This window comes from Halichoerus grypus, chromosome 5, assembly GCF_964656455.1.
Source record: "Halichoerus grypus chromosome 5, mHalGry1.hap1.1, whole genome shotgun sequence".
Lineage (NCBI taxonomy): Eukaryota > Metazoa > Chordata > Mammalia > Carnivora > Phocidae > Halichoerus > Halichoerus grypus.
Window position 1 is genome coordinate 40,963,516 of NC_135716.1, and position 25,141 is coordinate 40,988,656.

The 25,141-nt window shown below is 39.7% G+C and overlaps 1 protein-coding gene across 8 annotated transcripts in view; it reads right to left on the reverse strand.

Annotated features, from left to right (window-relative positions):
* The window catches only part of DPY19L4 (dpy-19 like 4), a 64,362-nt gene extending 39,737 nt beyond the window's left edge, over positions 1-24,625 (reverse strand). For 4 of the 8 annotated variants that reach the window (XM_078072213.1, XM_078072210.1, XM_078072212.1 and 1 more), the window contains exons 1-6: positions 24,487-24,625; positions 17,376-17,486; positions 9,030-9,154; positions 6,057-6,147; positions 5,167-5,288; positions 4,919-5,064 (exon numbers count right to left, since the gene is read on the reverse strand). In XM_078072213.1, the coding sequence (XP_077928339.1) occupies positions 4,919-5,064; positions 5,167-5,288; positions 6,057-6,147; positions 9,030-9,154; positions 17,376-17,486; positions 24,487-24,502 (611 nt within the window). In that variant the 5' untranslated portion in view covers positions 24,503-24,625. The remainder of the gene's footprint in view (positions 1-4,918; positions 5,065-5,166; positions 5,289-6,056; positions 6,148-9,029; positions 9,155-17,375; positions 17,487-24,486) is intronic. The other 4 variants (XM_078072209.1, XM_078072211.1, XM_036085186.2 and 1 more) reach the window with 4 other exon arrangements.
* Between the last annotated feature and the right edge of the window lie 516 nt (positions 24,626-25,141).

The window sequence follows — 25,141 nt, forward strand, 5'->3', positions numbered from 1 at the left end:
CATGATACATTGTACCATGAAATAAGGCAATTTCCTTACAGTTTTTTGTTTTTGTTTTTTTTTTAATTTGAGAGAGAGAGAGAGAGATCAGGAGCAAACGGGGAGGGGCGGAGGGAGAGGGAGAGAATCTCAAGCAGACTCAGCACTGAGCTCAGAGCTGGACATGGGGCTCGATCTCACAACTCTGAGACCATGAACTGAGCTGAAACCAGGTATAAGAGGCTTAACTGACTATGCCACCCAGGCACCCCAATTACCTTACAATTCTAAGATCTCTAAAATACTCTATTTGGCAAAGAGTCATATTATTCTTTAATGCTGTTATTCTTACATGGAAAAGTTGCCTGGGCTTCCTCCTCAAATTTCTGATAAAGTCTAGAAATTAAACAAAATGAATATTAAAAATTCACTACTGGGGCACCTGGCTGGCTCAGTTGGAAGAGCATGCAACTCTTGATCTCAGGGTCCTCAGTTTGAGCCCCATATGGAGGGCATGAAGCCCACTTAAAGAAAAAGTTCACTGCCTGTAGGAGCCAGTCTCCAAGATGGTCTGCAATGTATTAACACCCTGTGTAGTTACTTCCCACAATGCACCAAAGTCAGTGCATGATCAATAGAATATGGCAGAGTAATGTCATAACATTTCTGGTATTAGGTTATAAAAGAGATCTCACTTCCACTATGGCACACTCACTCCACACTCTTTTGGATCACTCACTCTAAAGAAAACCAGCAGCCAAATTGTGAGCAGCTCTATGGTGAGGTTCATGTGATGAGAAACTAAGGCCTTCCAGGCCAACAACCAGCAAATAACTGAGGCTTCTTGGAAAAAGTCACATGAATGAGCTTGGAAGTAGATGGTTCATGCCAGTCAAGCCTTCAGGTGATTATAGCCCTAAACAACCTTTTTTTTTTTAAGGTTTTATTTATTTATTTGACAGAGCGAGAGAGCACAAACAGGGGGAACAGCAGAGGAAGAGGGAGAAGCAGGCTCCCCGCTTAGCAGGGAGCCCGATGCGGGTCTTGATCCCTGAGCCGAAGGCAGATGCTCAACCATCTGAGCTACCCAGGTACCCTGCCCTAAACAACTCTTGACTGCACCCTCAATAACAGGCCCTGAACCAGAACCACACAGTTAAGCCACTGTGGATTCTTTACCATCAGAAACTGACATGTTTATTGTTTTAAGCTGTTAAGTTTTAGGCTGATTTGGTATGCAGCAATAACTAACACATCACATAATCAAGAAAGTCATCCTTTTATTATTGTAAATAATGCCAGTTTTGTACTAAATAGATTTCATTCTAAAAAGCAAGACCTCCTAGACCTAGTCTATGAGTTCTGAAATACTTTGAGTGGGCTATTAAATTTCTAACAATGAATCCTAATAAAATTTTAGAAAGTACATGGCAACTTAAAATATTCTCTAACAAGCACTTTTCTGATGTAACAAGAAATCATCTTATCCCCCTAGCATCTACACCAGATTCTCTAATAATATACTAAAAGGAACTAAAGCTCCATAGAGAAGTGGCTAATTCCAAATCTTTCACAGGGAATGTATAAGGTGAGCCTGCTTACCTTGTTGAGCCAGAAAACAAGAAAGCTTTCAAAGGTTAATGAAGATGTGTTAAAAGAACTCAGCAGTTAGCCTGAAAGGACTTGTATTAACCAAAGTTGTGACAATTTGAGCAACAAAAATGATGGTAATGGATTTAGCCCTACTGAATCAATGAAAATCCCAAAGGAGAAAAACATGCTTAAAAAAGAGAATACCAGGAGGCACCTGACTGGCTCAGTCAGCAAAGCACACAACTCTAAATCTCAAGGTTGTGAGTTCAAGCCACATGTTGAGCATAGAAGCCTACTTTAAAAATAAATAAATAAATTATATATATACATACACACACACAAAAAATGTAATATAAAATGTATTATATATATAAATATATTAAAAGTATATTTTTTAAAAAAGAGAACACCAGAAAGTTTGTTCTATCACTATCTGAGACAGCTATTAAACAATTTCTTAGAAATGGGTAAAGTGAAATTAAGCATTTGTTCTGACTTTCTAATAGTAACTGAATTTAAAGGTAACCAAAGAACACTGGTTAATAAAGAAAGAGTCTAGGGATGAATACTCTAGGGATACCTAGGTGGCTCAGTTGGTAGAGCACCCAATTCTTGATCTCAGGGTTGTGAGTTCAAGCCCTGTGCTGGGGATGGAGCCTACTTAAAAAAAATAAAGAAAATAAAGAAAAATTCTACCTTTGAAGAATGAAGAATGTAGCTAATGAAAATAGAAAAATGTAACTTAAGGGGCGCCTGTTTGGCTCAGTTGGTTAAGTGTCCAACTCTTGGTTTTGGCTCAGGTCATGATCTTGGGGTCCTGGAACTGAGCCCTAAGTTGGGCTCCCTGCTCGGTGGGGAGTCAGCTTCCCCTTTCTCTCTTTCTCTGCCCCTCCTCCACTCATGTGCACACACTCTCTCTAAAATAAATAAATAAATCTTTAAAAAAAGAAAAATATAATTTAATAAACCCTAATGTAATCACTAATTTCAGCCAAGATTAGCAACTGGAATTACAACCCTTAGGTAAATGGTTAATGTTGAAAAGGACATTCATTTGGTACCCTAAAACACCACACAAATTATTTTCTAGTCATACTATTCAATGAAGAAATCTGTCATCCCCCAAACCAGCAGTCAATCTCAGACTCACTAGGGGTAGGCCACATAAATACCATGTAACTTTTAGTATCATGGAACATGAAAAACACATCATCTATGATATATTCGAACTAGAATTGCTATCTTGAGTTCATCAAGCCTTTGATATAACTTCCAGGTTATAGAAACACAAAGAATAGAGGGAAAAGCTAGATGACACCACAAGAAAGCAACAAGAGAAATCCGCAAGGTGGGACATTCTATAGGACAACTAACTCCGTCTCTTCAACAACAAAAAAAGCAATTATAGAGGATTTAAAGAGAATTAAGGAGGAGCACCTGGCTGACTCAGTCAATAGAGCACTGGACTCTTGATCTCAGTCTTGAGTTCAAGTCTCATATTGGCCATAGAGCTTACTTAAAAAAAATTTGGGGTGCCTGGGTGGCTCAGTTGGTTGGGCGTTTGCCTTTGGCTCGTGTCATGATCTCGGAGTCCTGGGATGGAGCCCCGCATCGGGCTCCTTGCTCAGCGGGGAGCCTGCTTCTCCCTCTGCCTCTGCTGCTCCCCCTCACCTCCACTTGTACTCTTTCTCTCTCTCTCTCAAATGGATAAATAAAATCTTTTAAAACATTTAAAAAAATAATAAAAATTTTTTTAAAGAAAAAGATTAAATATGTTTAATCCATAAAGCTGAACAACTGTATTTGAAAACTTCTAAGGAAGCTTTTTTTTTTTTTTTTGGAGAGAGAGTGTGCAACTGGGATGGGGAGGGGCAGACGGAGAGAGAGAATCTTAAGCAGGCTCCACACCAAGCACAGAGGCCAAAGCAGGGCTCAATCTCATGACCCTGAGATCATGACCTGAGCTGAAATCAAGAGTTGGACGCTTAACCGACTGAGCCACCCAGGTGCCCTTAAGGAAGATTTTTTAAATATCCTTTATATTTATGGGGCGCCTGGGTGTCTCAGTCGTTAAGCGTCTGCCTTCGGCTCAGGTCATGGTCCCAGGGTCCTGGAATCGAGCCCCGCATCGGGCTCCCTGCTCTGCGGGAAGCCTGCTTCTCCCTCTCCCTCTTCCACTCCCCCTGCTTGTGTTCCCTCTCTCGCTGTGTCTCTCTCTCTCAAATAAATAAATAAAATCTTTAAAAAAAATAAAATAAAATATCCTTTATATCAAATTACTGGCAGCATGTGACTCTAAATATAAACAAAGCCCAGTAAGAGATTATAGCCCTTAATGCTGAGTCTCAATAATTTGAAAGTAGCATATTTTTTATTTGGCAATTGCCAAAGAAAATGTTGTAAGAGAATGTTTCATCTTTAAAAATTTAGTCATGGTAAGTGTTAGGGGAGAAAAGTGTATGGAAAGAAAGAATATCCATCCTTCAAAACTAAACTTTTGACACTGACCAATGCCAAGAAAATTTTTATGTCTCAAATCAGCCCTCCATTTCGAAGAAGACCCACTGCCTACTCTTTTTACTCACAATTAAAGAACTGAGGCTGCTTTGATTACCAAAAGGAATGGGTTTATTAACTCAAAGCACTCTGTGATAGATTAATACAGAATCCTTATCTGTGGTGATTAACTTAATAGTGATATACCTGATGCCTCTTCCTTCTTTTCATGAAATTGTGTCATCAGTTTTAAATAAAAGAGGAAAGAAAAGGCACATCCATGTATGCCAATGTTACTATGTCTGAAAAAAGAGAGATATAAGGTAGGTGTATTATCCTTCAACTGCATGACAAATGACCACACATGTATAGGCTTAAAACAACATAAATTTATTAGCTCACAAACCTACCCCAGTATGTCTGAATATTCTGCTCAGGGTCTCCCTAAGCTAAAATCAAAACTTCAGCCAGGGCTGCTCTTCTCATCAGGGCTTGCAGTCCTTTCACCGGCTCCCTGGTTGCTGCCAAAATTCATTTCCTCCTCACTTCACACCAGCAACAGCACAGCAATCCATCTCATGCTTCAACTATCTCTGACCTCCCCTTCTGCACCAGGTGTAGAAAGATCTCCACCTTTAAGGGCTCATACGGTTCATTAGATCAGGTCCACCAGATAATCTTCCTACCTTAAGGTCAATGGTGCCATTTAACATAACAATCACAGGAATGATATCTCATCAGATTCACAGAGGGGATGGGGTTTGGAATATTTGGGGGGTGGCATTTTTAGAACCAAATACCACAGCCATAAAACAAAACTGTAAAACTTAATTCAAAAAACACTTCTTACCTGTTAATAATGAACCATGCAACAGTAAGCATTCCTGCTAGCCATGTTCCACTCATAAGCCAACTTGTAACAAATAAAGCAGTAACATATATTCCTTGCAATCCAAAAACAATGCCAATGTAGAAATATACTGGCTCAATAATCTCCTAATTGTAAAAAAAAAGAAAGAGGAGATAATAGGACATTAAATAATTTTAATTATTTGCAAAATATAAGAAAATAAATATTAAAGTCAAAAGAAAACATACATTGCTACCAGTTGCTTGATATAAAACACTGGCGATAAGTTCTGGATATAGAGACATTTGCTGCACTGCATTTATAGTCTTCAGAGATACAGTTTTGTTATTGTGTGTCAATTCATAAACACCTAAAGACAGAAAAATTTTTCTCCAGATTATTTATTCTGCTTTTACAATAATTAAACATGTCATTCAGAGGTCATTAAATATTTTAAATTATTAAAAATCTCAAAATATAGTACACTGTGCCTCATTTTTCCTATGTTTTTATTAAGTATAAGAAAGAATAATATTTATATTCTAAGACAAATCTCCACATTCAAGGGCTCCCACATAGTAGAACAATGTTTTATTTTAGAAAAATGTTGTTATTAAAAATACAAATGTAGGGGCGCCTGGGTGGCTCAGTCGGTTAAGCGGCTGCCTTCGACTCAGGTCATGATCCCGGGGTCCTGGGATCGAGCCCCGCATCGGGTTCCCCGCTCGGCGGGAGGCCTGCTTCTCCCTCCCCCACTCCCCCTGCTTGTGTTCTCTCTCTGTCAAATAAATAAATAAAATATTTAAAAATAAATAAATAAATAAAAATACAAATACAAATGTATAGGGGCGCCTGGGTGGCTCAGTTGGTTAAGCAACTGCCTTCAGCTCAGGTCATGATCCTGGAATCCCAGGATCCAGTCCCACATTGGGCTCCCTGCTCAGCGGGGAGTCTGCTTCTCCCTCTGACCCTCCCCCCTCTCGTGCTCTCTCTCAAAAAAATACAAATGTGGGGGGCACCTAGCTGGCTCAGTTGGTAGAACATGCAACTCTTGATCTCAGGGTCCTGAGTTTGAGCCCTATGTTGGGGGTAGAGTTTAATTTAAAAAAAATAAAAAATACAAATGTGGTTATCATACCTCTTTCAAATGAGGGCGCTTTTAACATATCTTTATAATAAGAGTAATAAATGGCACTGTCACCTTGAAATGTGATTTCTCGTTCAAGCTCCTAAAAGAAAATGAAATGATTATTCAAATACCAGTATACTAAATTTCAAATGCAATCTTCTTTCTCCTCATCTTCTAAATTAATGCTATTTACTTATCCTTTTATTCAAAGACATGTTTGAATTTTCCTTTAATCACTAGTGGTCACATTAAGGAGGTTAAACTTTTCAATAATCGGGCAATATTTTAATGAAACACCTAAGGTTTGGGGCACCTTGGTGGCTCAGTCAGTTAAGTGTCCAATTCTTGATTTTGGCTTGGGTCATGATCTGAGGATCCTAAGACTAAGCTCTGCATCAGGCTCTGTGCTCAGCAGAGTCTGCTTGAGATTCTCTCCCTCTCCCTTTGCCCCTCCCCCTGCTCATACGTGCACTCTCTCTCTCTCTCAAATAAATCAATCTAAAAAAAAAAAAGAAAGAAACACCTAAGGTTTAAAATGGATTGTAGGGGCGCCTGGGTGGCTCAGTCGTTAAGCGTCTGCCTTCAGCTCAGGTCATGATCCCAGGGTTCTGGGATCGAGCCCGCATCAGGCTCCCTGCTCTGCAGGGAGCCTGCTTCTCCCTCTCCCACTCCCCCTGCTTATGTTACCTGTCTCGCTGTGTCTCTCTCTGTCAAATAAATAAATAAAATCTTAAAAAAAAATGGATTGTAGCTCATAAGTCATTTACCTATTATATATAAGGAAAATCTAGAAGGAAAACCAGAAAAAATGCCCTAAGGATAGCAAGAATAAAAAATGATGGTTGAGGTGTTAAAGTCCATAATAAAAAAAGAAGTTTAAGAAGAAATCAGTATTTTCTATTGCTTATCCACTTCCTTATATATCCAGAACTGTAAGCCCTTAACTCTTTTCCAGAGCAACAGATACCTAATCAGTGCTTTTCAAAAGAACTTTCAGAAATATAACTAAATCTTAAGTTCCTAAAATTGGGCTATACAGGGTGCTTGCATGGCTTAATCAGTTGAGCATCCAACTCTTGATTTCAGCTCAGGTCATGATCTCAGGGTCGTGGCTCCTGAGAGCCTCCCACATCAGGCTCCACACTCAGCAGGGAGTCTGTATGAGATTCTCTCCCTTGGCTCCTCCCCCACACTCATGCTCTCTCTTTCTCTCACTCTTTAAAAATAAATAAATCTTTTAAAAAATTTTATTATAAAAAAATTGGGCTATACAGAATCAAGAATATACGTAATTCAAAAACACTGAAAAACCTTGTACATTTCATGACAAATCAAGCTTTTGTAAATCTACAGTCTCTGAAAATGAAACTCCTTTATTTTCATGCATATTTATCAATTAACACAAAACAATAGATATTGGAGCAGTTTTTCTTAAGTTTGGTCAACAGAATTTCCTAAGACATAAATGGGAATTACCTAAAGAGTTCTATAGTTAAATAAGTTATGCAAAGACAGCATTAAAGAAAATTAATGGGTTTCTTTATTGTAAGACTTCTCAGAGTTTCAGTATACCTTATGCAACTGTGAATCTCCAAGAGGAAATCTTTCCTAGATCTATTTGACCAGTGAATTTTTTTTCCTCATTTAGAGCTTATTAATTGAAATAAGTTTCCTTAACAACAAAAATCTGATAAATAAATTTCCTTAAAATGATTCTTTATGAATGGAAACATTCGTTTCTTTCTAAGATTTCAAAGATGTGAACTTTTGATCAATGCTTCTCAAATTTAATGTGCATATGAAACTCCTAGAGATCTTATTAAAAGATCTCTGATTAGATTCTGATTCTAAAGTGGGGCCTGAGAATCTGCAATTCTGAAAAAGCTCCCAGGTAAAGTCAATGTTCCTGAATCATACAGTGTTTTAAAAAACACAGTATTTTTTGATGCATGCCTTCTATTATTTTTAAACCTTTGGTTGTTCTCAATTCTGCCTACACAACAGAATTGCTTGGACATATTTTGAAACACTGATCCTAGACACTCCCTGCTACCCCACCTAAGAATCTGTGAGCTTTTTAAAAGCTCATCAGATGATTCTATTGTACATCCAGTATCAAGAACTACTAATAGTTATTAATATGCATAAAATTTTCAAGGAAATAGGATATGCTATAGTAATAGCTTTTGTCAAATCAATACAGGTAATTATTCAGCTAAATGTTTTGGTGGGATTAGGTCAATCAATGGCTTAAAAACAGTCAGTTGGCTTGACTACTGCTCAAAAATAAGAACAACAACAAAACAGTTTGGACTAAAAAAGAAAACAAAACTCTTTAGAGTCAAGTGATAACACTGTGAACCTTATCAATGCGTGAAAGATGTATCTGATTGTGAAGGGAAGTCTGAGAACAAATTTACTCAAAGGCTAAATTATGAATTATGTAAGTAACTATGGTGACTAAAGGGTTTGTGGAATACACATGATTTAAAACCAGACATTAAAAATACTAATATGAAGAGACATCTTAATAAATACTGTCAGGCATGTTAATCATTTCCATGCCCCCAAAACATTCTAATCATGTAATCTAAAAATTAAAATATTTTACTGCTGAAACTTCAACAGATTGTTTCTGAAATGTAAACTACGTAAACTACCAAAACTACTCAAAGTGTGACTAAACTCCGTAACATTTCACTGTCATCAAAAGCCCCTGATAAATTAGTTGCATGAAGGAAAGCACCCTCATAGTTTCTATTCCATGGCCTGGAAATACATTGTATTAAATTTTTCAAGGTTGATGCTGTGACTGTGTTCTCAAAATAGCTCCTGCACCATTTTGTTTCTAATGCCTGTAAATAAGAAAGCACTTGTCATACTTATCACACATATATTTTGGCTCCCTGGGAAAAACACATTACTTAGATTAAAATTAAATACTAAAACAACTTCCATATGCTCAAAATTCTTTCTTCTTACCTGCCTGTTGGAAAACCAGAATTTCCGTTCATGGTATGCTGATAAATAGAGAGCATACATCATACCACTAGTAACTGCTGCAAGACAGCCAATGAAAATCTTTGCAAAGCGCTGAAATAATACATCTGAAAAAGCATATTAAAAGTAATCAGATGTAGATGATATTTAATTAATGCACTTCTATTTTTAAAAAGTAATCAAAAGGTAGTATGTACCCTTGATAAGATGTGAGGAAAAGGACATTCTAACTCTGTGTTCTTCCTCCCCAAAACCTATAACCCCAGTCTAATGAGAAAAACAGCAGACAAATTCTAATAGAAGGACATCCTAAATATACCTGACCAGTATTCCTCAAAACTGTCAAGGTCACTAAAAACAAGAAAAACCTAAAAACTGCCACACCCAAGAGGAGTCTAAGGAGACATGCCAACTAAATGTCACGTAGGATCCTGGAATAGAAAAAGGACATTAGGTAATAACTAAGCAAATCTGAATAAAGTATGGATCTTATTTAAAAATAGTGTATTAATATACCAATAATATTGGTTCATTAACTATAACAAAAATACCATACTAATATAAAATGTTAATAATAGGAAAAACTCTGTGTGTGGGCAGAGGGAGGATGTAAGAAAGTAACTCCGCACTATCTGTTCAAAAAAGATTTCAAAAATTAAAGTCTATTAATCAAAAGAAAGAATAAAAGGAATGTACTAACAAACATCTAAAGAAAAAATACAGGTTCATTCAGAATTACTATCAACAGCTTTTCCTTATCAAGGAATTTTTTTCTTTATTGAGGAATAATTTACATACTATAGATTACAGCCACTTAAAGCATATATAATTCAATGATTTTTTATGATTATGTATTTAAAACATCATATGCAACTGTTATATGTATGTAACTGCTTCTTGATGAAATAATATAAAATACATGTGAATTTTCTACACACAGGGTGATTTAGTCCTGCTCTACTCTAGCTATTAGGTATAATAAGCACAGGCCTAAGGGCCCAAAGCCCAATGTTCTATTACCGAATGACTGACAGGTCCGTAAAACTCAACTTGTTGATTTATGAGCTTAGCTAAACTAAAATCTTAGCCATTTTCAAAATATTATTTAATAAATATTAGTTTTCATGGAACACTAGAGACATTAAATAGACTAAGTAGTTAGATATCACTAAGGCAGTAAGAATTACATTCAAAATGCTTGAAAAACAGTACCCAAAAATCAAATATTATTATCAGTAGGATAAAATTGTTTTAAAATTACTGTTTTCAATAGCATGTGTAAAGCATTTGGCCTGGCACATAGTAAGAGCTCAGTAAATACTAGCTATTATTGTTGAAATACAGAAGCATACATGCAAAAATATATAAGATAGTTAACTAAAGCAATGTTGACACAGTATGAACTAAAAAAACTGGTAAAAAAAACTTATCAATGGTGGCAGTCTGGCAAAAGTGCTTCAAAGTTTCTGAAAGTGTATGTTTTCCTGTTTTGTGTTTTTTTTCATTAAGTCTTAGATAATGGTAAATTAATCCTAATTATCAGTGGCTATTATAAAAAGTATGTAAACCAAATCCTACATATAAATGCCTTACCTTAATACTAAATATGTTGTTTTCAAAGTTTTTTTGTGAAGAGTCAAAGATGGAATAAGAAAAAAAGAGCACTACATAAATATCAATACCAATAATACAGGGCATAGTTAAGTAATATTTAAAGCAAAGGAAAAAGCTAAGGACATGTTAGGAAAAGAAACGTAGGATTCAATTTCACAAAAAAAGTAAAAAAAAAAGTAAAGTATAAGTGCACTGAAAAAAATATAAGCAATACTTGCCAAAACTTTTAGGAGTAGTTCTATTGGAATTATTTATACATTTTATTTTTATTATACTTTTCTCTATTTTCCTCATTTTCTACCCTAAAAATATTTTTGTATTCAGGGGGAAAATACTATTTTACAGTAGTTAGCTCTAGATTGTTTAATTATCTTTCTTGTATTTTCCAAAATGTTTTAAATGACCACTCTATTAGTAAGCTTTACTATGATAAAAAAAAAAGTTATCCCAAACTATTAGTGGCTTACAAAATACAGGTTTATTTCTCACTTATGCTACTTGTGGGTTTTGGGTCTGCAGTGACTCTCCACCCAATTTCAGACTTCAGATTAGCTGTGGCTCTTCTATCTTCTTCAGAGTCCCAGATTGGGGCCAGTAGCTATTCTCATGACAGAGGATAAGAGCAGGAGAACAGGACACCTGGGTGGCCCAGTCCGTTAAGCACCTGCCTTTGGCTCAGGTTATGATCTCAGGGTCCTGGGATGGAGCCCCGAGTCAGGCTCCCCGCAGGGAGCTTGCTTCTCCCTCTCCCTCTGCCTGCCACTCCCCTTGCTTGTGCTCTCTCTCTTTCTCAGTCAAATGAATAAATAAAATCTTAAAAAAAAAAAAAAAAAAAAGCAGGAGAACAGGCAGAGCATACAATGCCTCTTATAGTTTCTGGTCAAAACTAGTACAGTGTTGCTTCCACAGACATTCCATTGGTCTAGGCAAGTCACATCAACAAGCCTGACAATGAGGGAGCAAAGTACACACTGCTTCAGAGACACACTCCAAATCACATGGCAATGGGAAGAAATGGATAATTCACTTTAGGGAAGGGAGCAAACATTTGCAAACAATAAGAGTCTACCAGGGTCTTCCCCATTCATCACAAATACTCACTTCCCTCCCAAAGGCAAAACACACTCACTGCTTCTCAAGAAAGACACCCTAAGAGCAGCTTATTCAGCTTGTTTCCTGCATGTATATATCATTTTAAGACCTGAATAGTTATATCCTTTTTAATCTAGGTTGACAGTTCTTTTAACAGTACATCTCTCTCAAAAACTTAGCAGGCAATTCTCTTATTTACCTAACAGAAATAAAAACAAACGTCCACAAAAAGATCTGTAGAACTATGTTCATAGAAGCCTTATTCATAATAGCTAAATACTGAAAATTACTCAAATGTCCAACAAGAAGAGAATAGATAAAAAATTACAGCAACATGAATGAATCTCAAAATGATTATATTTTGAAAGGATAACATGCCGAGCTAAGTGAAAAAATCCAGACACAAAAGCATACAAGTTGTATCATTCCATTTATAGGAAATTCTACGACATGCAAAATGAATTAATAAGAAGAGTGGATGTTGGGACGCCTGGGTGGCTCAGTCGGTTAAGTGTCTGCCTTCGGCTCGGGTCATGATCCCGGGGTCTGGGATGGAGCCCCGCATCGGGCTCCCTGCTCAACGGGGAGCCTGCTTATCCCTCTGCCTGCTGCTCCCTCTGCTTGTGCTCTCTCTCTCTCTCTGACAAATAAATAAAATCTTTTAAAAAAAGAAGAGTGGTTGTCTTGGGGGGGGTACAGGGAAAATCTTCAAGAGGATATAAAGAAACTTTCTGGGATAATAGAAATGTTCTGTATCTTGTTTCAGCTGCATTCCAGTGTCAAAACTCATTTAATTAAATGCCTAAGATTCTGTGCATTTTACTGTAAGCTAATTATACAGGTATACCTCAGAGATATCACAGGTTCAGTTCCACACCACTGCAATAAAGCAGATATTGCCATAAGCGAATTAAGTGAATTTTTTGGTTTACTGGTCATATAAAAGTTAAGTTTATACTACACTGTAGCATTATGTCCAAAAAAAAAACAAAAAACCATACATATCTTATTTTAAAAAGAGTTTATTGCTAAAGTATGCTAACCATCACCTGAACTGTCAGTGAATCATAATCATTGACCACAGATCACAACATATTACAATGATAAAGTTTGAACTACTGCGAGAATTACCAAAATATAACACAGAGATAGGAAATGAGCAAATGCGGTTGGAAAATGGTGCTGTTAGCCTTGCTCGACACAGGGTTGCCACTAACCTTTAGCTCATTAAAAAAAGAAAAAAAGATATCTGCAAAACATAATAAAAGGAGGCATGCCTCTACCTTAATTTTTAAAAATTAAATTACTTATTCCTGCAAAGAAACGAACAATTTTGTCAGCTTTTTACCTACTTGATTCTAGTCAGCTCCATCCACGTTCCAACAACTATACAGAAGTCCTCTCCTGCCTTGTGTGCGGGGGATGTGTTCCGAGATCCTTAGTGGATGCCTGAAACTGTGGATAGTACTGAACCCTAGATACACTACGCTTTTTCCGATACATACATACCTGTCATAAAGTTTAATTTATAGACACAGTGAGAGATTAACAATAACTAATAATAAAATACAACAACTATAACAATATGTTGTAATAAAAGTTATGGGAACACGGTCTCTCTCTCTCTCAAAATATCTTACTGTACTGTACTCACCCTATTCCTTGTAATGATGTGAAATGGTAGTGATGAGATAAAGTAAGGAGAGTGACATAGGTACCATGAAGTAGTGTTACACTACTATTAACTTTCTGACAACACATCAGAAAGCGGATTATCTGCTTCCAAACTGTGGTGAACACAGATAACTGAAATGATGGAAAGTGAAACTACTGGATGGGGGAACTACTGTACTTACAATTTTTTTTCTAGATGAGTCTCTGAAAAGGTTTAACTACATGTATTTTGATCTTATTAGGCTTCTGTGGAACCACACCCTGTGTTATTTTCTAGGAAATACCTTCATCCATCCATATATTTTTAACAAACTCTGTGGGAGAGCCTTGCCCCGATTTAGTCATTGCCTTGAGGATTCATCTTAGTCATCGTCTTTGTTGCTCAAAGTATTTCTCAATTTTCTTGATTTTATTAGCTAAAATAGACAGTTCTAACTCAACACTACAAGGCCCAGAAATTGTGGATTCCCTATTTTCCTCTTCATTCCTGCTTGCAAATAGGCTAATTCTGTTCTAAATTCATCTCTTTCCTGTAATCAAATGCAGCTGATAACCAAGGGACTGTAGTAACATCCTGTTTTACAATCCTGTTACCTAAAGTAATAAAAAAGTAGTATTAAAATTGCAACTATTCACAGGATTTATCACTGCATAATATGGATTATTATTTTTCCAGCTTCCAAAAAATTTTCTTGCTGCTACCCCCAAGAACTAGCTCTGTAGATAACCCACTGCCTTTATCTTATTTGAGAAAAAATATGTAAATGGGCCCTCAGGGACGCTTGGGTAGCTCAGTCGGTTAAGCGTCTGCCTTTGGGTCAGGTTATAATCCCAGGATCCTGGGATCGAGTTCTGCATTGGGCTCCTTGCTCAGCGGGGAGCCTGCTTCTCCCTCCTCCTGCTGCTCCCCCTGCTTGTGCTCTCTCTTTCTCTCTGACAAATAAATAAAATCTTTAAAAAATAAAAAATATATATAAAAAAATAAATGGGCCTTCAACTCTCTTCAACTCTCAGCAGGAAGCAATGAGAAGGCTGTTCAGCCCCTAAGGATGGCATGTTCTCCAAAGCCATCTTCATATATAGTTCAGTAGGATAATAGAAAAAGAAGGACCGGGGCACCTGGGTGGCTCAGTCGTTAAGCATCTGCCTTCAGCTCAGGTCATGATCCCAGGGTCCTGGGATCAAGCCCCGCATCGGGCTCCCTGCTCAGTGGGGAGCCTGCTTCTCCCTCTCCCACTCCCCCTGCTTGTGTTCCCTCTCTCACTGTCTCTCTGTCAAATAAATAAATAAAATCTTAAAAAAAAAAAAAAAGAAATAAAAAGAAGGACCTCCAGAGGGTGGAGCCAAGGACCACAGAGAACACTGAGCTGGGAAGCTACTCCCAAGGAAAACAATTGGGGCTTAATCAAGAAACATCCCTACTCCTGAGTAAGGAGCCCTATTTACCCGGTAGGATTTCAAAACTGCTATGGACCAGTGGCTGATGTGTCTCTCTTCCTCTTTCTGAATGGAAGCATTTATTTTGCTTATCCTGTCCCTGTCCAACAATGTATACTGGGAGAGGCGGAATGTGCAGAAAAATTAACATAGCAGCCCTGCAACTGCTTTGTGGAGAAAGGCCGGCTTGCAAGCTAGGCTCTTTGTTGGAATCTGGGAACTAGGATTTCAGGAGGGTTCCCACCATTCTCTCATCAGTCAGTTTACTGTGCCTGACCTGTTTGTACAAACAATGTGGTTTATGCTCGCTGCTTTCCTTCTGGGAATCTAGTTTTGGTATGTGGTAGGTAAAGGGTACATGACTAACCACCACTAAAAACTCTGTGCAGGGCTGCCTGGGTGGCTCAGACAGTTAAGTATCGGCCTTCAGCTCGGGTCATGATCTCAGGGTCTTGGTGATGTCAGGCACCCTGCTCAGCATCGTGTCTGCTTCTTCCTCTCCCTCTGCCCCACCCCCAGCTCATGCGTGCACGCTCTCTCCCTCTCTCTCTCAAATAAATAAATAAAATCTTTTTTTTTTTTAAGATTTTATTTATTTTTTATTTGAAAGAGACACAGAGAGAGGGAACACAAGCAGCGGGAGTGGGAGAGGGAGAAGCAGGCTTCCCACTGAGCAGGGAGCCCGATGCGGGGCTCGATCCCAGGACCCTGGGATCATGACCTGAGCCGAAGGCAGACGCTTAACGACTGAGCCAGCCAGGCGCCCCAATAAATAAATAAATTCTTAAGGAAAAAAAAACACAAGGGGTGCCTGGGTGGCTCAGATGGTTAAGCGTCTGCCTTCGGCTTAGGTCATGGTCTCCGGGTCCTGGGATCAAGCCCTGTGTCGGGCTCTCAGCTCAGTGGGGAGTCTACTTCTCCCTCTCCCTCTGCTTCTCCCCCTGCTCATGTTCTCTCTATATATATCTCTCTGTCTCAAATGAATAAAATCTTTAAAAAAGGGAGAAAAAGGGGCGCCTGGGTGGCTCAGTCGTTAAGTGTCTGCCTTCAGCCCAGGTCATGATCCCACGGTCCTGGGATCGAGCCCCACATCAGGCTCCCTGCTCTGCAGGAAGCCTGCTTCTCCCTCTCCCACTCCCTCTGCTTGTATTCCCTCTCTTGCTGTGCCTCTCTCTGTCAAATAAATAAACAAAATCTTTAAAAGAAAAAAAAAGAGAGAGAGAAAGAAAAAAAAACAAACCAACTCTGCGCAGTCATTAATGAGCTTCCATGGTAGATAAAACTTAACAAATGTCACAATTTGATGCTGAAGGAGTTAAGCACATCCTGTGTGACTCCATTAGGAAAAGAATCAGCGAAGCTTATGCCTAGTTTCTTACAGATTTTAGCCCTAGGTCTTTTCCTTTTGCTGATTTTGTTTTGTACTGTTCACTATAATAAGTCATTGCTGTAAATATTCTGAGACCTGTGAGTCCTTCTAGCTAATCACCAAACATGGGGGTGGTCTTGGGGACCCCTGACACAGAGCACAAAACTTACCTTTTTAATTTACAGATATCTGGACTAGAATGAATCATACCTAGCCCTGATGTAGATAAGAAGACCTTGGGCCTCAAGACTGCTGCCAGGACTGGGTAAGACTGAGTATCTTCCTTGGGGCCAGAGAGATAGTGAGTGTATTTTGTTTGAGGGAGAAAAGTAAATATTTATGACCAAAAGGAAAGAATGTGGTAGAATGTTACATTATTATTCCCACTTATTTTATCCTTTCCTATAAAAAGATTATTCATCTCTGCCCACTACCATGTGACTTGCAATGCTTCCCTGTAGTCAGGGTATACTTCTCCATCTCTTCCCTGTAGTCAGGGTATATTTCTCCATCTCACCGTCTGGATTGATTATATGACTTCTTTGGGTCAACAGAATATGAGTACAAGTGACAAAGTGCCAGTTCAGCAGAAAATTTAAGAGACACGGCATGACTCTGCCTGTTCTCCTGCTCTTTTCCTCTGTCTTAAAAAAAATGTTGCAAGTAGGAGCTGTTCCTTCATGACACATCAAGCTACACCAGCCAACCTGAAGCCACAACATGGAACATTAGTCAGAAATAAGTGTTTTTTGTAAGCCAGTGAGATTTAGGGTTTGTTCTACAGCAAAACCAAAGTTGACTGACAATACCATGTAATTAATCTCAGAACAGGTATACACATTTAAAATATTAATACAAGGGGCGCCTGGGTGGCTCAGTCGTTAAGCGTCTGCCTTCGGCTCAGGTCATGATCTCAGGGTCCTGGGATCGAGCCCCGCATCAGGCTCCCTGCTCGTTGGGAAGCCTGCTTCTCCCTCTCCCACTCTCCGTTTGTGTTCCCCCTCGCACTGTGTCTCTCTCTGTCAAATAAATAAAATCTTAAAAAAAAAAAAGTTGATAAAATATTAATACAAAATATAATAACTAGCATATAAAAAGCCATTTCTATAGTAGCACAAAAACTCCAAATTTATCTAACTTACGTTTTGGAGCTCTTTCAGGAATTGGAGTGTCACTGATTTTCTCTTCTTTGACAGATTCCTTATTTTCTGAAGACTTCAGCTTTTTTCTTTGGCGCAGTTCTACTGTTGGTCCTTCAAATATTTAAGACATTATTGCAACACGTGTATCAAGTTGTTCTAATCTATAACCCAAACTTTTATTATACTAAGGCAAAAGTCACATGGAGACCTTTCAGTATCAAAGATACCTTTTTTCACAATTAAATAAATAAATAATTCATTTAGACAGAAAGACTGTCTTTCATACAAAAAAAAAATTTAGGTTCTCCCTTCCACCTGTGCTTTCAGAGTCCTATTGATAAACAAACAAGCTCTTCTCCTGAGATAATGTTATTTTCAAAATATCCCAAAATAAGTAAACCCCTTTCCAGAATGACTGGGGAACAAGGTGTTATTTAATACATTAGCATATTATTCTAGTTACCTGAGAATATCACACTCATGATTCAACAATTAACAATTTTTTAAAAATCTGAATATAATAAAATACATTGATCATAAAATTATACTTCATTTTTAAAACAATCCTGCAAGTTCTGCAGAATTTCAGTGCTGTGTTATTATCATTGTACAGTCTTATAATTTAGATATGTGAAATAGGCATGCGCCTGGGTGGCTCAGTCAATTAAGCAACTGCCTTCAGCTCAGGTCATGATCCCAGGGTCCTGAGATCGAGCCCCACATTGGGCTCCCTGCCTGCTTCTCCCCCTCCCTCTGCCGCTCCCCCTGCCTGTGCTCTCCTGCTCTCTGTCAAATAAATAAATAAAATCTTAAAAAAAAAAAAAAGTACCTCCAAACCAGTAAGCTGAATTCCAAATGAAACAAAAATTTACTATATTCAAACCTAACTACTTTTCCTTCCTAGAGTTAATTATCTCTCTCTCTTTTTTAAGATTTTATTTATTTATTTGACAGAGAGAGCGAGCACAGGCAGGGGGAGCAGCAGAGGGAGAAGCAGGCTCCCCACTGAGCAGAGAGCCTGATGCGGGGCTCAATCCCAGGACCCTTGGATAATGACCCGAGCCGAAGGCAGACGCTTAACCAACTGAACCACCCAGGCGCCCCCTCTTTTTATTTTCTTTTAAGCAGGCTCCACACCCAGCATGGAGCCCAACGCAGGGTTTGAATTCATGACCCTGAGATCAAGACCTGAGCTGAGATCAAGAGTTAGATGCTTAACCAATTGAGCCACACAGGTGCCCCCAGAATTAATTATCTTATAAGGGTAGACTATGACTGTCATGTTGGTACAAACTGTCCTGCCAAGCTTATAAGGTGGTTCAAGAATTTATTTCCTCCTTACTGGAGCAGAGGAGAGTTTTCTCTTTTCTTTTAGGGATGACCTTAAGCTATGAAATGTGAGCCTAAAAAGAGAAGTCAAAAAAGGAGAATGAATCCGCTGCTGCTGATCAGATGAAGGATTCTAGCTTTACTATGGAAAATGAAAAAACAACTCTGTATTTTTTTAATTTAATTTTTTTTTAGTAATGTCTATACCCAATGTGGGGCTTGAACTCATGACTGTCAAGATCAAGAGTCACATGCTCTTCCAACTGAGCCAGCCAGGCCCTCCCTAAAAAGGATATTTTTTAAAATAGCTTCAAAGCAAACTCAAGTTTGCTAAAATATCTTTAAACACTGGCACTGTGATTAAAAAATAATAACTGTATATTTAGTGGATTCAGTCTGGTCTAATTTTTAACCATTTCTAAGCTATCATTTATTTTGTAATTGTCTTAAGTACTGAAGCCAGTGAACAGATTAGAAAATAACATTATTATTAGAAAAGCCATGCCTCAGATTTTGAGTTCTTTTTTTTAATTTTAGAGAAAAAGAGAGAGAGAGAGCATGTGTGTGCACAGTGGGGGAGGGACAGAGAATCTCAAGTAGACTCCATGCTGAGCATGGAGCCCAACGCGGGGCTCAATCCCATGACCCTGAGATCACAACCCCAGCCAAAACCAGGAGATGGACGCCCAACTGACTATGCCACCAAACACCCCAGATTTTCAGTATTTTTGCATACAAATCTGGGTCAATTAATAAATATTACTATATTTCTTTCTCATGATGCCTTTTTAATTGCTCTGGGATAAAGCAAAAGTTAAAAACACCCAACAAAAATGAGGATTTAGGGGCACATGCACCCCAATGATTACAGTAGCAATGTCCACAATAACCAAAAAAAGGAAAGAGCCCAGATGTCCATCGACAGGTGAATGGATAAAGAAGATGTGGTGTGTGTACACACACACACACACACACACACACACACACACACACAGAGGAATATTACTCAACTATCAAAAAGAATGAAATCTTGCCATTTGCAACGACGTGGCTAGAACTAGAGGGTATTATGCTGACCGAAATAAGTCAGTCAGAGAAAGACAAATATATGATTTCACTCTTTTGTGGAATTTAAGAAACAAAACAGATGAACATAGGGGAAGGGAAGGAAAAGATAAGGTGAAATCAGAGAGGGAGACAAACCATAAGAGACTCTTAACTACAGGAAACAAACTGAGGGTTGCTGGAGGGGAGGTGGCTGAGTGGATGCAGTAACTGGGTGATATAACCCCAAGAAGTTTACTCAGTCATTACACTTACAAGATCACACACATTGATAGTATTGAAATTTTTTTTGAAAATTTAACTGGATAATTTCAGAAAGCAAGCTAACAAATCTGTTAAGGTAGTTTACAAATGGGTTAAGTAGGTCTTTTTTATTAGAGGTTAAAAGCACACATTTAAGATAAAGATAAACTGGAAAGGGGATATCACATAAAAAGTGTTCTTTATAAAAAGCTATCATTTTCCTTTTTAAAAAATTTCCTTAGGGGCGCCTGGGTGGCTCAGTTGTTAAGCGTCTGACTCAGGGCATGATCCCAGGGTCCTGGGATCGAGCCCCGCATCAGGCTCCCTGCTCAGCTGGAAGCCTGCTTCTCCCTCTCCCACTCCCGCTGCTTGTGTTCCCTCTCTCGCTGTCTCTCTCTCTGTCAAATAAATAAATAAAATCTTAAAAAAAAAAATTTCCTCATAAAATCAATCACTTTACAGAGACTAATAAGTGTTCTCTTAGTACATATAAATGGATTTTATTTATAGAAGTAGAGCTTATACAAAAATTTTGCACAGATTCCCAAATAATTCATAAAGCCATCTTTCCAGAATCTATATTAGCAACAATCAAGGGCCATACAAATAAATTATCTATAAAGGATCTATAACACTATATCTTTTTGGTTCTAAGATGCTATACATTTTAAGATATTGAGCAGGTATCTTGGGGGTTTGGGGTTTGTTTTTAAAGATTTTATTTATTTATTTGAGAGAGAGAGAGAGAACAAGCAGGAACGAGGGGCAAAGGGAGAGGGAGAAGCAGACTCCCTGCCGAGCCGGGAACCCAACTCAGGGCTTGATCCCTGGACCCTGAGATCATGACCTGAGCAGAAGACAGATGTTTAACCAACTAAGCCACCCAGGAGCCCAGTTTGTTTGTTTTGTTTTGTTTTTAAGATTTTATTTATTTGACAGAGAGAAACACAGTGAGAGAGTGAACACAAGCAGCGGGAGTGGGAGAGGGAGAAGCAGGCTTCCCACTGAGCAGGGAGCCCGATGCGGGGCTCGATCCCAGGACCCTGGGATCATGACCTGAGCCGAAGGCAGACGCTTAATGACTGAGCCACCCAGGCGCCCCTTGTTTTGTTTTGTTTTTTTAAGTACGCTCCCTGCCCAGCATGGAACCCAACGCAGAACTTGAACTCATGACCATGGATTGAGACTGGAGCTGAAATCAAGAGTCAGATGCTTAACCAACTGAGCCACCCAGGTGCCCCTAAGCAGTTTTTCAAAGGGGGGGGGAAACACTACCATATTAAATGTATGAACTGATTTTAAGACATGTTGGTTTTGGTGACATTAAATTGTGGGAGCAAAAAGTACAACCTAGGAAATACAGTATTCATTTTAGCCAATCTCTTCAACCTTGTCCCTCACAAAAAACTGAGGTTGGGGGGGGGGTGTGGGGGAGGCCTCTGGGTGGCTCAGTCAGTTAAGCCTCTGACTCTTGATCTCAACTCAGGTCTTGATCTCAAGGTCATGAGTTCAAGCCCAGCGTTGGGTTTAAAAAAAAAAAAAAATTTTTTTTTTTTTAAATTTTTTACCTGTCACCAAGAAACAAAACTGACTAGATCCAAATTTCACCTCCTTTCCTTTATACTGATCTCATAGCTTCATAATTGGAAGACAAAACCAGGAATCCCCAGGTGGAGAAGCAGCAAAGGCCAAAGCCATGAATGATGCCGATTAACTGATAGGAAAGTTCTAGGACAGATTTTAAGTTTCCTTTTCCTTCTTGTATCTTTAGCATTGTAAAGAAAAAGTCAAAAAATGAAAATGATAACATAACCACAAAAATAACCTGCCATTTCCAGGTCTGGTCCAATGATCTTCACATGAGATCATTAGCAGAGCTACAAATAGGCCTGCAAATGTCCATCCAGACAACACACAGCAATTTCCAAATGAAGTGTTAATACTGCTGTACTCAAGGTGGTCACTTCTTTCTTTGCTCTAACATTTCTTTCAGAAAGGATAAGTATGAACAATCTGACCCTCTACTGCAACAAGGAAGACATTTTTTGTAAGACGACATTCTCAAAAAATTATTTACCTGGAGTAACAGTGGGACAATGAAGAGGATCCAAGTGAATGTGAATGATAAGCAAAAACGGGATATAGGGGTAAAATAGACCATTTAGTCTAATTTTAAGATAATATGTATTTGGAAAAGTGCCAAATAAAACAAATGTAAAGCACTCAGAATAATGCCTAGCACATAGACATGTTTGCTATAAATATTATCATTACTAGCATTATTATAATAAGTAAGACTGTAATTACTCATTCACTGTTGACTATTATTATATCCCAGCACCTAACACAGTAGGCACCCAAATGTTTATGGAATTAAAAAATTGCTGAATGAAACTATATTTTAACAAAACTTCAATACATTAGTTGTTCTATATAAGATGTATTTGCTTTTGCTTTTGGATTATCAGTAATTCTACAACCAAAACCACTTTTCATTTTTTTTTTTTAAAGATTTTATTTATTTATTTGACAGAGAGAGACATAGTGAGAGCTGCAACACAAGCAGGGGGAATAGGAGAGGGAGAAGCAGGCTTCCCACGGAGCAGGGAGCCCAATGTGGGACTCGATCCCAGGACCCTGGGATCATGACCTGAGCCGAAGGCAGACGCTTAACGACTGAGCCACCCAGGCGCCCACCACTTTTCATTTTATATCCCATAAATAAATTTCACAAAATGGTATGGTCTTTTTAATTAGTTCCACATCACATTGCTTTAATTAAGTGTAATTATAATCTCCTAAAACAATTTCTCATTTTGTATGATGCATATTAAAGACTTTTAGTATTGCAGTATTTTTTTTCATGCTTTAGCTTAAGCATGAAAGTGTTAATGGAAACATACAAGCTAGCTTATCAACCTACTCCACAGATTTGCAACTATTCAGAAAAGGAAAAAATATCAAGAAATGTTTTAAACTACTGCAACCAAAGATAAAACCAAGGTAATAAATGGAATTACATTCTTCCTCACCAACTACAAATAGCCATTGGTTTTGACGTTGTTTTTGACGTTTTTAGGTAGAGTGTCTTAAATTTAGATCAGCTTTAACACTCTGAAAACTCAAGAAAGAGAAGGCAAATATGAGGCCAGTGTGAGCATAGGGACAAGCAGCAAGCCAAAGAGCAGAAAACAATTGTTTAAAAATTGCTTTCTGGGCGACTGGGTGGCTCAGTCGTTAAGCGTCTGCCTTCGGCTCAGGTCATGATCCCAGGTTCCTGGGATCGAGCCCCACATCCGGCTCCTCGCTCCGCGGGAAGCCTGCTTCCCCCTCTCCCACTCCCCCTGCTTGTGTTCCCTCTCTCACTGTGTCTCTGTCAAATAAATAAAATCTTAAAATAAATAAATAAAAATAAATTGCTTTCCACTGAATTCTTGAAATTCCCTCCTTGCATTCCTGGTTCAATAAGGTTTAAATCTAAATGAGATCACATTCACAACTGCACTCAAGAAGGTAAAAAGTTGTATTTCCCACCAGATTGCAAAATCTAACTGCTCTGTCAAGCGACACCATCATATATACCTGTTCCTGAAACTAGCACGGGTATCATGAAGTTATTATGCATGCCATGAATGTTTCCTGTAATATCTATCGCTAGCTGGTAAGTTCCTCTAACTCCCCATTTTTCTCCCATACTTATCATTTTCTATGAATAAATATTACTGAAGAGATTAATTTTCTTCGCATTGGCCCTGTGGGGGCATGGGAAGATTTGTCTAGACCACCCACTTTCACACTCAAAGCACTCCTGGCTTCCTAATCCTCCCAAACTACTACATCCCTCAGCCCTTTGCCATCTCCCCCTAACCTATAAATGAACTGGCCTTCTTCAGTTTCCCCTCCCAATTCACCTTACCCTGTTTACCCCAAATCCCTGCCTCTTCCTATACCCGCGGCGTGAGGCTTCTCCCCCCCCTCGACGCTCCCGTGACTTTGTATTTGTCGGTATCCACAGACCTCTGAAGAAGGCACTCAGAATGAGGGGCATTTGGTCAAAGACTATCACTTTCAAATATGCACTCAGTACCTAAGCCTCCATCTTCTAACCCCCCACCCCATTAATTGTCTGCTAGTAGCCCTCCCCCTCAAACAGGACCCCCTCCCCCCGCAACACACACACACACACACACACACACACACACACACACAGCCTTTTCTCTCCCTACCCCATTCCCAACTTTAAGCTCCACCTTTGCTTCCCACTGAGGCAGACAAAACTTCGGGCCATTCACTCCGCTCCTAAACGTCCCCGCGCCGCCGCCGCCCCGCTCCTTCCCGGCCCCCACGCAGCCACCCCGCGCGCAGCCGCGGCCACTGACCGCCCAGAGACCAGGCCTCTGGGCCCCTCGCGCCCCCGCCCCTCTTTCCCGAGATCACGGGCGACAGTTGGCGCGCTGGACCCCGGGGCCCTCACCTTCTTCCTCCGCCATCGTCTCCGCGGAGGCCCGGGCGCCCCTCCGGGTCCCGCGCGGCCCGGAGTCTCCGGCCCTCCGCGTCGCGAACCCCTCGGCAGCCCCAAGACCGCTCCCGGCCGCCGCGCCCCCACTTCCTGACCCGCCCCCCTCCGGTGTCGCCGCCAACCGCGTCCCGCCCGGCGGCCCAGGAACCAGAGAGCCGGCAGCGGAGGGCGGCCGGAGCGTTTTGCCGGCGCGCCTCGGCCTGCGCGGGCAGGAAGGAGAGTCGACGACGCGGGTGGCACCGCCCACGGCCGGCGCTCCCCGCCTCCTCCGCCGGGCTCCCGGCAGCCTCTCCCTTTCGCCGGCCCTTCCGAAAGCTGGGAGTCCAGCGGGCCCTCCGCTGCTGTTGTCGTTCGACTCAGTCGAGAATAGCATCAGTGTCATCTTCCAGATCCAAACCCCATCCGCGCCCCATGTGACGGAGAGAAAGCTGAGGTCCAGCGAGGTGTTGGTCACGAAGCGGACGCAAGCCTGAGCTGGAGCCCGCGGCTCCGAACTCCTCTCGGTGCCTGCGTGCTTGGTGATTTCAGGAGAGCCGCAAAATGCTCTGGGTGGGCGCTCTGGTTTCGTAGGCCACTTTAGATTGCAAGATCATTACAAGAAAGAAGCTTC